Source organism: Agelaius phoeniceus, chromosome 27 (genome assembly GCF_051311805.1).
Source record: "Agelaius phoeniceus isolate bAgePho1 chromosome 27, bAgePho1.hap1, whole genome shotgun sequence".
Taxonomy (NCBI): domain Eukaryota; kingdom Metazoa; phylum Chordata; class Aves; order Passeriformes; family Icteridae; genus Agelaius; species Agelaius phoeniceus.
In genome coordinates this window covers 3474282-3488046 of record NC_135291.1, presented here as the reverse complement: position 1 = coordinate 3488046, position 13765 = coordinate 3474282, and the positions used below count along the sequence as shown (strand labels likewise).

At 51.4% G+C, this 13765-nt stretch overlaps 1 protein-coding gene across 1 annotated transcript in view; it reads left to right on the top strand.

Annotated features, from left to right (window-relative positions):
- Positions 1–6897: 6897 nt before the first annotated feature.
- LOC143691897 (uncharacterized) overlaps positions 6898–13765 on the top strand; it is a 65299-nt gene continuing 58431 nt past the window's right edge. The window contains exons 1-2 of the mRNA XM_077191141.1: positions 6898–6904; positions 11059–11922. Of these exons, the coding sequence (XP_077047256.1) occupies positions 6898–6904; positions 11059–11922 (871 nt within the window). The remainder of the gene's footprint in view (positions 6905–11058; positions 11923–13765) is intronic.

The following is a 13765-nucleotide window of genomic DNA, read 5'->3' as shown; positions in this document are numbered from 1 at the left end:
TGTCGAAGTGCATGAACATTTGCTGGTTGTAGATGAACCTTACCTGTCCCCTGTTCCTGTACCAATAAACCCAGTTTGCTGCAGAGCATACACAGACGCATCCTGCTGACTTTGTCAGCTTTATAAAGCAGCCGTGAGCTCCGGGCTCCTGAGTGCCGGACGCTCCAGGGGCCTCGGCAGCGCCAGGACGCTCCAGACTGGGACAGCCAGGCAGGGCAGGAGGAATCACTGCCCCTTTGCCCTCCCTGCTGCTCCATCTCCCAGCCCAGCATCGCTGCAGGACAGCCTCACTGCCAACGCCATCCTGCCAGGGATGGACTGGGGGGATCTCCTTCCCCTTCCCTCTGGCATGGAGGCAAATCCCATCTTCTCCTTGTCCACCCTCCTTCTTCTCCTCATTCTGTCCTACATCCATCTATGTTCCTTTCCCATCTCCTTCCTCTCCTCCTGCCTTTTCCTTTTCCCTTCTCCCTGTCTCTTCCTCTCCTTGTCCTTCCTCCCTCACGCACTGAGCTGCGGACAGAGACCAGGGAGAACAAATCCCTGCCACAGAACCTCGTGGAAGAGGCCATTTGGAACGGCTCCACGGCGCAGGAATCCAATGGGGAGGAAAAGCCCCAGAGATCCCACATGAGGAGGGGCTGCCAACCCAGCCTGGGGAGCTGTGAGGAGGTAAAAGCTTCCCTGTGCCGGGAAGGGTGTGGGGAATGTGAGAAGAGCTTCAGGCAGAGCTCAGCCTATTCCTGGTGCCTCCAAAAACGGCGGTGCCAGATGCAGAGATCCCCCTGCAGATCCATGGGGATGCAGAGATCCCCCTGCAGCCCCCAGAGCAGCCACCGTGGAGCACGGGGATGCCTGAGAGGAGGCTGTGCCCCCGTGGCCAGAGGGGCCCCGCTGGAGCAGCCTGTCCTGGCAGGACTGACCCCGGGGCACAGTGACCCACGCTGCAGCACTTGGAGGGGGGCTGTGCCCCGTGAGATGGACTCAGCTTGGAGAAGTTCCTGGAGAAGTCTCCGGTGGGAGAGAGCCCAGGGTGCAGCAGGGGAACGACTCCCGTCCCCGAGCAGAGGGAGAAGCCCCGGGGCATGAAGTGAGCACGGCCCCATTCCCTGTCTCCGGCACTGCCGGGGTAGGAGGTGCAGCTGGAAGGAGGGAGGCGTGGGGGAAGGCTGGATTTAAGGCTCTTCACTTACTTCTCATTATCCTGCTCTGAGTTTTTAGAGTTTTCTGTCAGAAATCTCTCCCCTCGCCCACTCATCCACAGGGCTGGGGCAGTTTTCCCTTTTTGGCGGAAATCAAAGCGATTCCTTGATGCTCCTAATTAGAGGTAGCAGTAGTGAGGCTCCGGGGCTTCTCGCTGACCGGAGCCACAGAAGCCGCAGTGCTTCGGGAAAGCCGTGGCGGGAGGTGCGGAGAAGTTTGTTTGTGTTTTCAGCTCAATCCCCCTCAGGCCCGGGCCCGTTCCAGGGCTGTTCCCCATCTCCGGCTCTGCCCTCACGCAGCCCGGGGGGCCCTGAGAGCGCGGGGCGAGGCTGTGCCGTGTGCAGAGCCCGCCCCTGGCTGCGATTGGGCGACGGTGCCGTCAGTCGCGGACGGCTGACCAATCCACTGAAATGTTCCTCATTTCAGGGATTGCTCAGCAGGAAGGTCAGGAGCTGGAGCTGTCTGGTTGGTTATTCCCAGGGCAGCTTGTAATCTAATGATGCCATTGAAATGAGAAATCGGTTCCGTGGCTCCTGACATGAATTGGTTTGGGTTCCCAGGGGCTGGTCCATGGTGTTATAGGATTTGTTCTGCTGGCCGTTCATCTTTTCACCATTTTTGGCCGCGCTCTCCAGCAAGGACTGCATCAATTGATGCTTTTCTGTACTTAAATCATCAAATACTTGGATTCCCATCTGATTTCCCTGAACTTGTGGTAGCAAGAACATTTCAGTGCTCTAATACACCCTATATAACACAGACAGTGACAGCACATGTTGGAGTGGGCAGAGGGATGATTCCCCCCCATTTATTTATAGTGAAGTTTTCCCAACATTCTTCATTTGCTGTTTCCCTTTGCAGCTTCGCCCGTTTCTGTTGCAGGGTCAGATATCCTCACCCTGGGCTCTGCCTTGAGCTGTGCAAATTCCATCAGTGCAAGCAGGCAGAGCTTGGGGTGAGGGACAGAGGGAATCAGCCCAATTCCTGCCCCAGGCAAGAGACCCAGGTCCATTGTCCAGGCTTTGCCCAGCAGTGTTCATTTGCATTTCTAAAGCTCCTCTGCAGGCTGCCTGGAATGAAGCTTCTCTTCCAGAGCATGACTCTCATGCGCCCCACCCCAAAAGCCAGGGTTTGGGGTATTTTTAATTTTTGGGGGTTTTTTTGAAGAGTGTTCTATTAACGGTTTGTCAGTTAAAGGGTCACCTTTAAAGCTCTTCTAAACGCAGCCTGGAGGTAAACACCAGAAAAGGCGGACCAAAATTTTGCCATCTCCACCAGCCAGGCAAACACACACTGAAAAAGAATCCAAAGCAATAAAGATATTTTCTACTTCTTCTGCAGAGAATAAAAACTGATTCTCACCCCCAAACCTAACTGACAATATGAAAGTAGGATTATTTAGAAAAAACATTCTCATGGTGTAATCTTATTCTAGGCAGCCCAGAGTGTGGGTGTGAGTGAGCCCCAGAGTGGAATTGTGCCGTGGTGCTCCCCAGCAGCTGTGGCAGTGCAGGCCCAGCCAGCGCTGAAGCTGCAGCAGTGGCAGCAAGGCTTGGCCGCAGTGGCTGGAGATGCCAGGGGAGGGTGGCCAGGATTTCAGAGGATTTGAGCAGAGGATCTGTGGGCAGGCCCAGGGGCTTGGCCCGCTGTGGAGCCCTGGCTGCTGCTGCGTTGCCTTCAGGGCAGGCTCAGGGGTGGCTGCCATGGTCCTGCTGCAGGCGGGAAGTGCAAATCTCCGGGGCTTCAGAGCCCCTGAGGCCAGGCTGAGGGGTCCCCCCGTGTTCAGCTGTGCTGGCGGCTGTTTCTGGCCTCAGGGACACTTGGCATGGGCCCCTTGGCCACCAGTGGTGCTGCTTTGCACTCCTTAGGCAGGAGCCGATGTCCTGGCTGGGTGTTGGCAACAGCAAAGTCCCAGGGCAGGCTCTGTGCCAGCCCAGCTTCCTGGGGCAGAATATACCTTGATCTCTGATCCAGTGCTTGCTGAAGCAGTCAGAATTGCTTTTGCCGCCCTGTTAGGTGCCATGGTGTCAGCAGAAGATATTGAAGCCTTCCTGCCCAGGGCATTTCAGTGCCAGGCTCTTACAAGCACCCAGAGCTCCTTGGGTTGAGCTGAGCATGGGGCGGTGACCTGCGCTTTGTCTGATTCCCCTTCCTTCCCTCCCCTGGAACAGGCTGTTGCTTTTAGACACCACTTCTCCTGGTTGCTTCAGAGTACTTTGGAGAGGCTCCAGATCTGATCTTCCCTATTTCCCTGGGGCTGCCCACACTTCAGGGTTCACTTCAGCATAGGCCTGGCCAGACATTTGACACAGAGGTACAACAGAACTGGCCTCTGTATCACCTTTTATAATATTAATTTGTGTTCCAAATTTAGCGATCAAATCCCTTCCCAATAAATCATGATAGCAATTAGGAGCAAATAAAACTTCATGCATTTCAAATCCATCTCCCAGATCTACTAATAGTGGTTGAATAAAACCATACAGCTTTCCCACTTATGCCATGAATAATCAAAGACATTTTTGGCCTTTTTTCCCTCCCTTAGGTCTAAGATTCAGAGTGGATTGAGAGGCCCCTGTGTCCATCTGAAAATGCCTCCTCTCAATGCAGACCCACCTGAATGTTCTCAAGGGCTCCAGTGTGGAGGGTCCCTGGTGTGATGGGAGCTGTGACAGCCCTGCCAATCCATGTCCATCACGGGGTGGACTTGCTGGTCCTGCGGGTGCTGCTGTCTGTGCTTGCAGTGTCCTTGTGCCCTGCAGCTGGAGCCCTGATTCCTTGCCAGGGGCTGTTTGGGTGGGCTGTCCCCTGCCGAGGAGGGCAATGCCTCTGCCGGGTGCTTGTGGCTGAGCCCGTGCCCTGGGTGCTGGGGCCCCCTTGGGCCCTGGGGTTGATCCCTCAGGGGCTGTAGGAGCTCTGCCCTGGCCTTTGCCTTCAGCTTGGCCTTTTGCTGCTCCCTTCTTGCATTCACCTGCTGTTCCTTTGTGCCCAAGTGCTGCAGGGCCTTCTTCTGCCCCTCCTGCAGCCCCCCTCAGTGCCTGTGGGTGTTTGTCTTGCTTTACAAGACAGGTGTCTGCTTGGGAAGGCAGAAAAAGCCTCTATTGGAATGGAGAATGCAAACCCCCTCCCTCTTAATTTTTACAATAGTGAAATCAAGGGTCTCTCAGGCAAAGCTATGGGAATAGGAATACCAGTTCTTTACTAGTGTGTAAATAAAGCAAAGAAACAACCACAGCTCCGGCAGTGCCAACAAACAGAGCCCGGAGCCAGTCCCGGCCTTTCGGCTGCGGCGCTTTCCCCTTGGGTGCAGTTCCGGGCACGGCCGGCAGGGGCGCTGGTGGCTCCCGCGGGGCAGGGCAGCGCATCCCTGCCATGGGAACCTCTCTTAATGGAAATAGAGCAATCCCTTCATCTAACTCTTTCACTTTTTTACCTTCTATAGCCTTTCTCCCGTGTTTTGAGAAAGAATTTGGAGAGGGCTGCCTTTTAACTGAGCTCCTAGTGTTTAGATAAGGTGCTTCCTGTAGAGAGAGAGTTTCCCTGTACAGCTGGAGCTGTGGTTACCAAGGGGATGTAACTCGGAGCAGGCCGGGGTCAGGGGAGGATATCCCGCCGAGGCTCGGTGGGAGTGTGGGCAGGGTCTGCTGCCGGAATCGCCAGAGGGGGATCTTCCCGTGGAGACCGAGCCGGAGCGTGGGCAGCCCCCACATGGCTTATGGCGGCTGATCCGGCAGCTCCCGGCAGAGAAAAGGCAGGTGGGAGACCCCGGCAGCAGCAGCGGCGGTGCCCAGCGCAGCTGGCACGGGCAGGGCAGCCGGGGATGGGATGGCTGGGACCCGCCCTCGGTGCGGTCGGCGCGGTGACCTCGGCCCACGCGGCAGGACAGAGCAACCCCCATCTTCCCCAGCATGGCCGGCAGAGCGGCCGCGGGCCGGGCAGTGGGAGCAGGGCACACAAATTCACCGCCAGCGCCGGGGCAGGTGGAGCTGCCCTGGGCAGTGAGCCCGCACCTGGGATGGAAACCGGGGCAGGCGGAGCTGAGGCGGGCAGCGAGCCGGGACCCGGGACAGGCGCCTCGGCCGCCAACGGAGGGGGCAAGAGCTGCAGAGGATCCCACTCTCTTTCTGACTTTTCCTCTTGTTCCCCTCCCTTTCATTTCCCCTTGTTCTCTTCCTGTTTTGTCTCGGGGGTTTCTCATGCTTTAAAGATTTTTATTCTCCTAAAATCTCCTGTCTAACCTATGGCATATTCTCTTTCTTCTAGATTAAATGGGTTTTTTTACAAATAAATCCAGAGCCTAACAAATCTAAACTTCTGCTTAGATACTTTGAAATGGTCGACGAGCTAACTCACGACCTCCTAATGTTGTTTTTCTCATCACCTTTTTATTTATCCTTTGGCAAATTAAGCATCTTTCAGTTTCTTGCTTTGCTACTCCAAAAATCCCAGTGCACCCATAGTTCCTTAAAAAATGATCACACAAAGCTTGAGTACCCCAGTGGGTTTTCTGATGCATGTCTTCTAATATTTTCCTAGTAAGCACATTTTATTAAGTAATTGTCTTCCATCAAGAAGTTTCCATTTCCCTGATTTATCTTGTTCACTTCCTGTCTTGTTTAATTCTTTTTCTTGGCTTCCCTAAACTTTGGAATTTCCAGTTTTTCCTCGTTTGGAGTTAATATTAACATAACTCACTCAGCTCCACTTTCTGCTGCATCCTTGGCTTCGTCATCTGCCAAATTATTTCCTCCTTTTTCTGGGGTCTTTCCCTTTTGGGGTTCCTTAATATGTACTATAGCTATCTCTTTTAGGTAATTTTAATGCCTCTAAAACCTCTGAAATAAGTTCCTCATGTACTAAACCTTTTCCTCTTGAATTAAGTAATCTTTTTCCTTTCCAAATTTTTAAAGGTATGTACTACGCTAAAGGCATACCTTCAATCAGTATATATGGTTCCTTTATTTTGTGTTAAATATTCTAGTGCTCTTTTTAAAGTATATAATTCACAAGTTTGAGCTTACTAGTTTAATGTTAATTTCCCTTTTTCCACAGTTTGCATGTTTTTCCCATCAACTACTACATACCCTGTACTTTCTCCTTTTGCAAGGAGTTGTATCTCTGTTTGCTAACATAACTGCCAAAGGCCTATTTTGGGGTATCTCTGCTAGTATGCTTGTATTCCCTTTTTTTTTTTCTTTTTTTTCCCCTATAATCCAATTTACTGGTTTTTCAATCTCATTTTTCAAGATCTTATCTATTCATCTTCTGCCTCTGTTTTTCACTTTCACTAACAACCGAAATACCACTTTTCTTTCAACTATACACTAAAAAATAAAAAACCTTTTTCTCACACTACTTTCAGTGCAATCCACCTCCCTCCAAGGAGATATAGTGAAGCTTAAAATACACAATCTACATTACACATACTTTCATTTGTCTACATTCACTCACTTTTATTTCTCATTCACTTCCACACATTCTTTCACACGCTCAGGACACAAAGTGGATCCCTGTTGACAGAGAATCGCGGCTCCCTGTGGCCCCCTCCCCTTGGCGTTGGCCTCTGGGTCTCAGTATCTCCCGGCCTCCTGGGAGGGCCCTGACTCTGCTGCCTCCGGTGCCCGTTCACCTGTGAGGCTGATTTGTGTCACTCACACTCTTCAGCTACGGCCCCCTCACAGGCCCGGGGGGACAATGGCCCGTTTGCAGTCACACACATGCTCTGCCACAGCCCCCACCCACCCAAGGGACAATGGCTTATTTGTGGGTCACACACACCTCTTTCCACAGCCCCCCCTTCCCACCTGCCCGGGAAGCTGAGGCTGATTTTGTGTGTGACTCACTCTCACACACAAACAAGACAACAATAAGGTACCTTTTACATTCACATCACCTATTACAAGTTTAGGTGTTTCTGGTCAGTCCTGGTGCTATTGGATTTTCCTCAACCCAGCTGTGTTGGCCAACCCCAGATGCTCTTGGGTGTAGGAGCGTCGGGGGGTAGGACGGTCGGGACGGACGGAGACGAGAGATCTCTGCAGCCAGGCCCTGGAACTTGCGGTTTATTGCAAAGGGCCTGGGTGCAGGGCCCTGCTTGGAGCTGCCAGGCACAGCTCGGAGCAGGCCCGAGAGAAGAGAGGGGTAGAGAGGATGAGAGGGTGAGAGAGTAAAACGTAAGAGAGCAAAAGCGTAAGAGAGTAAGGTTCCCATTACAACACAATAAATCTTCCTTTGTGTTGAATATTCTATTTCTCACTACCCAATCTAGTACAAGATGCACGTCCTATAGCATTTACATACAGCCTCTAAGAATCATTACATTACCACACTGTGTTACATTTTAAACCGTAAAAACTCCTCTTTGGACCCCTTCTGCCAAGCTGGCAGGATCTGCTCTGACCCTTGGATCTGTCTGCAAGCAGAGGGAATTGTTCCATCAAAAGGGGATTACCTTCAGCCAGCCATACCATTGTTTTCCAGTTGTTCACTAACTGAGGTATCTCAAAGGTTGCTTTGATTTCAATCTTGCTTATAGTTTCTATATTGTCAAAATCTTTTGCCAGACAGTCATATTTATAAGGCTTTCCTGTTTCATCTTCCCCAACACTTGGGCATTTTTTTATTTCTCAATCCACCTGTGTTGTCCAATCCCAGATGCTCTTGAGCATATTCTCAATCCAGCAGAATTTTGCTTTACCCTGAATGCTCTTGGAATATTAATCCCTCAACCCAGCAGGTTTTTAGGAGCCCCTTTTGTCCCATTTGCTAGTGGATTGGGCTAGGAAACTCCTCTGCTCCCTTCCTCCGAGGGGTCCAGCCCCTCTCTGAGACCCAGTCCCAGTTACCCCGGGGGATTCTCTCACTCCTTTTAACATTCACTTTGTCTCTTTACTGGCCACTTACCGCGGAAAGTCAGAAACGCAGCATGGGAGACTCCAGCACTCACTTGGCAGGTCTGGCACAACCAGCCCGCCTCTCATTCACTCACATTCATCCCCCCTGAGAAATACTTACCAATCCCTTTTCCTTCCCATGTTCTTCGTGCACATTACTACTCTTAGGGGGCCAATTGCCGTGGTTGTAGGGAGCCTTTTTCCCTTGTCTTTGTTTTATTGTCTCCTTTTGTCCACCATAACCTGCGTCTGCCGGTCACCCCAGGGCAAACAGAGCGAGGCTGCTGAAGAGGGCAGGGGGCACCTTCCCCACTCTGACTCTCCTAAAGCACTGGCAGCGAGGTGTTGGTAACCATCCTCTGCTACCAAATTGTGAAAAACGCCAATCACTTGTTTTTAAAATTTTAAAAGTTTAATAGTAATAAAATAATTATCATAATAGTAATACAATTAGAGTAATAAAAATTTGGACAATTAGGATTTAAGACAATACAAGACAATGGAAACAAAGAGTTACAAACGGCTCGGGTACCTTTTCCTGGGCAAAGTAAGCCCAAAAAAGGACACACGTTAATAGAGGATTAACTGTGAAAAACCATAGCCCATTGCATATTTGTACATCTCATACGTGATACATAAATTCCATTCCAACAAAGGATTCTGTCTGGTCAGTGTCAGCTTCTTCCTCTTCATTCTGATGGCATCTTCAGGGCTGAGCAAGGCAGGAACAAGTTCATTTCTTCTGATAATTGAGCAATAAAATATTCTTCTCTGAAAGATTTAGGTGTCCTGTGGCTGCTATCTGGTGTGAGTCCTCATTCCTTTTTTAAAAAACTATCCCACATACATAGTTTCTATTTTAACATTATGTTATAACCTAAAACTACATTTAACACACTACTTAAAAAAATTGTTACAGCATAACTTCCTAACATAACATGTATAATACTCATTTTAATGTTTGTGAAAAGCCAATCATAGACATTTTTCACACGGGCTCTGTCAGCAGCAGTGGAAAGAGCAGCCTAAGAGCAGCGGCTCCAATTGCCTTCCTCCAAAAACCTGAGAGAGGGACAAAAAACTGAGAGAGGGCCAGCAACTGCGCCCAGCCCCTACCCCCAGCCTGAATCCTCCGGCATCTCTGCACCCTTCCCCCGTCCCCCCCTCCCCCGCTCCTGGGAAAACTCCCAAAAAAACAGAGGTCCCAAGCACCCAGCAATCAGCTCTCATCAGCAACTCAACCCTAGCCCTAACCTTCTGACAGCTGCTAAGTTTTCTGCAAAATCATTCATTTCTCCAAGGACCCAAACCAAATCCTTAGAAGAAAATCTGGATCCTTCCATGTACAATCTGTATTTCCCAGGTGTTCCTTGCTCCTCGTCCCTGTGCTCAGGGTGCCCTCCCCAGCCCGTATCCCAGAGCCGGTCCCTGTCCTGCCGCAGTGTCCAAAGGCGCCCCCCGGCGGGCAGGGCCGGCAGCTCCACGGGGCCGGGCAGCGGCCGGGGCGTCCCGCAGCCTCCTGGGGGCCGGGGGCCACTGCCGGCCCTGCCCGGGGCTGGTGGGGTCAGGCAGCGCCCGGCGCTGAGCCCCGGCTGCCCCACAGCCCCGGCCCGGCCCCGCAGCTCCCCCCAGGCCCCCAGCCCGTGCTCCCGGTCCCGCACCTCTGCGCCCGGTGCTGCCGCTGCCCCCCACAGAGAAACCCCCTGAAACCCTGACCTCCTTGTTTTCCTCTCCTGGAAACCGGGGATACAAATGATCAGCCGGCAAATGTTGAGGATAAGACCCTGCTGAAAAACATCCCAGTCCTCAGTATTTTTCTCTTCCTTCTCTTTCCATCATCCTCTTCCTTCCCACAAAGATTCCTTCTGCAGCTTTTTGCCTTAAGCATATTGCTGCACACTCCCCCTCACCCAGTCCCTTTGCAGCACACCAACACCATCCATGCCCTGTTCTCCAAATGCGAGGGGAATTTGGGGAGGTGGGAGTGGGGCAGCACCAAGGCCGGGCCCCCCCGCGCTGTCCTGGCGGGAGCGGCTGCAGTGGGGACCGAGTGCGGGCGGGAGCGGCCGAGAGCCCAGCGCTGCCCCAGCCCGACCTGCCCCAGCTCCATCCCTGCCCCTGCCGTGGGATGCTGTGGGTCTGGGGGCAAGAGGGAGCCGGCAGCGGGTGCTGGGCCTGGGGCAGGAGGAGAAGGGAAGGAGAAGCAGGGTTGAGGAACAAAAGGGTCAAACGATGCCCGTGGGAGGAGAAGGTGGGATTGTGCAGAAGGAGGAATAGCAGGAGGAAGAGGAGTGTGAGGAAGAGTGGGGACACCGGAGGAGGAACAGGAAGAGGAAGCAGCACAAGGTTCCACCTCTCCCTGTATCTGCAGCCTCTGACCCCAGCCCCAGGAGCGTTGCCCCCCCCACATGCAGCAGGTGACAGGGGATTGGGATCCACAATTTTCCCGGGGGTGAATCTTGGTGTTTCTGAGCTTTCTTGGGCTAATTGTTGGTGCTTTGTTTTTTTGTGGGGGCTGAATCCTTATATTTGGAGGGGGCTTTTGCTGAATCTTGATGTTTTGGAAGTTATTGATCTGTGTCTTGATGTTTGGAGGACTTTTGTGCTGAATTGTGGTGTTTTGGAGGTTCTTAGAGACACAAGATGCCCAATGACCTAATGAGATGAACTTGGGCAAGGAGGAACTCCCAGTCCAAGGCACTCTCATCTTGTTTTTTTCTCCAAACCAGGATTTTTCATTCCTAGGGCGTGTCTGGATGGAGGAGGAGGAAAAGCCCTGGAGATTCCGCACGAGGAGGGGCTGCAAACCCAGCCCAGGGAGCTGCAGGGAGGAACGAGCCCCCCCTGAGCCAGGAAGGCGGCCAGAGATCCAGCCAGAGCTCAGAGCTGGTGGAGAAGCCTCATGGCAGGGAGAAGCCCCACAAGTGCTTGGAATGTGGGAAGGGTTTTAGTCGGAGCTTAGATCTGATCCAGCACCAGGTGATCCACACTGGGGAGCAGCCCTATGAGTGTGAGGAATGTGGGAAGCGTTTCAGCTGGAGCTCCAGCCTCAGACAGCACCAGGTGATCCACACTGGGGAGAGGCCCTTTGAGTGTGAGGAATATGGGAAGAGCTTCAGGCAGAGGGGCCAGCTGATGCAACACAAGATGATCCACACTGGAGACCGGCCTTATGAATGTGGGGAATGTGGGATGAGCTTCTGCCAGAAGGGGAGCCTGATGCAACACCACAGGATCCACACTGGGGGAAAGGCCTATGAGTGTGTGGAATGTGGGAAGAGCTTTAGATACAGCTCTGGCCTGAGGAAACATGAGAGGATCCACACTGGGGAAAAGCCCTATGAGTGTGGGGAGTGTGGGAAGAGCTTCAGCATCAAGTGCCAGCTGACGGAACACCAGAAGATCCACACTGGGGAAAAGCCCTACAAGTGTGGGGAATGTGGGAGGAGCTTCAGAGGAAGCTCAGCATTGATTCGGCACCAGGTCATCCACACGGGGGAACGGCCCTACACCTGCTTGGAATGTGGGAAGAGCTATGGGTGGCACTTTGACCTGAGAAAACACCAGGGCACCCACACTGGGGAGAGGCCCTACAAGTGTCCCCAATGTGGGAAGAGGTTTCACAGGAGCTCCGATCTTCTCAAACATCAGCGGAGTCACACCGAGGAGAGGCCCTTCCGCTGCCCCGACTGTGGGAAGGGCTTCAAGCAAAACTCCACCCTCACCCTGCACCGGCGCATCCACACTGGGGAGAGGCCCTACGAGTGTGGGGAGTGTGGGATGAGATTCTCATTGAGCTCAACTTTCACCCAACACCAACGGAGGCGCCACTAAGGGAAGCCCTGTGAGTGCCCCGAGTGTGGGAAGAGCTTTGTGCGCTGCTCCAGCTCCATCCCCCATGAGAGGATCCGCATCGGATGATCCCCAGTGACCCCCATTGGGCAGAGCCCTGATAATCCGTGGTCCTGGTGATCCAAGTTGGAAGGCATCTGGCTGGGGGGCTCCACATCTTCCTGGTTCTCTGAGGGTACCTAGATAAACCCAGAGGCAGGAACCTCCATCAGGACGCAGGCCTACAATGGGAATTCCTTGGGAAGAGCAGATTTGTTGAATTTCAATCCCATAAAATCTTTTGCATTCAATCCTATCTTCTGGTGACATCAAGGAGTACTGAATGGTCCCTGAGGTATATTCTGGGTTGACTATTTGGTGCTTGTATCCCCAGTCTGTTCTGTTTATGCTGAATAATAAGTTTTACACCTTCAAGACCTGTCCTGAGAGTGAAGGGGTAGAGAAGCAGCATGCAGTTTGTTTTCAGAAACTGCACTTGCTCCTCCACATTCCTGCTCTGGGACTGTGTTGTCTGCGGATGGACAGACAACGGGACAGAGCTCTCCTTTGCTTCTAGTTAGTTTTAGCTAGCTGAACCAAACAAGTTCCTGAACTGTGGTGTTTTTTCCCCTTTTCTTTGGACCTGTTTAAACCTGCTCTGGCCTGAACACCAGAAGAGCACGGGCAGCTCACACCTGTGGCCCACCGGGCCGGGCCTGGGCTGTGGCATTTCCAGCACCAGAGGGACTGATAAGGGACTGAGTGAGCTGAGCTACAGCCCACAGAGGGACTTGGTGAGTTTGTCTCTCTTTTAGAGCAGCAAGAGGTTTTACTGTTTTGTTATCTTTATTGAAAGATAAAAATATCCGTTCCAGAATATGCAGTTGATCTTCCCAGTTATCACTTCATTGACACGGTATTCCACACGGTATTTCATGGTCCTTCAAAATAAACACTTGAACACCAACATAGGTATCTAATCTGTTAACAAATGTGTGTGGTAAGGCTAATTCAATTTCTTCTAGGGTCTTTGCTGCTGGGGTCAGTTGCCTCTCATCAGTAGAGGAGGTGGTGCCTGACAGCAAATCATGCAATAGTTGCATCTGATGATTAGTTATGCCTAAATATGATCTAATCCAACCTATTAAACCAACCAATTTCTGTACATCAGTAGCAGTTTTAACATCAATGTCTAACTTCACAGGTTGAGGCATAACTTGAGTGTTAGTCACTAACATACCAGTATTTCCAAGGCATGTGTTCCTGCACTTTCTCTGGGGCAATGATCAGACCAAAAGCTTTCAAATTTGTCACAGCACATTGTTTAAGAGCTGATAACTGTTGTTTGTTATCAGATGCCAACAAGATATCATCCATGTAATGATAACAGTAGCAGTTATTAAATTGCTCCTCCCCTTTTGACAAGACCTGTGCCACAAACCATTAACAAATAGTTGGCAAATTTTTCATGTCTTGGGGAAGTACCCTCCATTGATATCTTTTATTGGGTTCAGGGTTCAGCATGATTATGGAAGGCACAGTAAAAGCACATTTTTCTTTGTCTTGCTCAGCCAATGGAATAGTGAAGAAACAATCTTTCAAACCAATGACAACTATTTGCCATTCCTGTGGAATCATTGTAGGCATAGGAAGGCCTGGTTGTAAAGCTCCCATTGTTGCCATTACAGCATTTATCTGCCGTAAATCATGTAAAAGTCTCCATTTTCCCGATTTCTTTTTTATTACAAAAACAGGGGTATTCCAGGAATATTTCAATATTTCCTGCTTGAAATTGTTCTGTGACTAATTCTTGCAGGGCAGTAAGCTTTTCGCTAGAA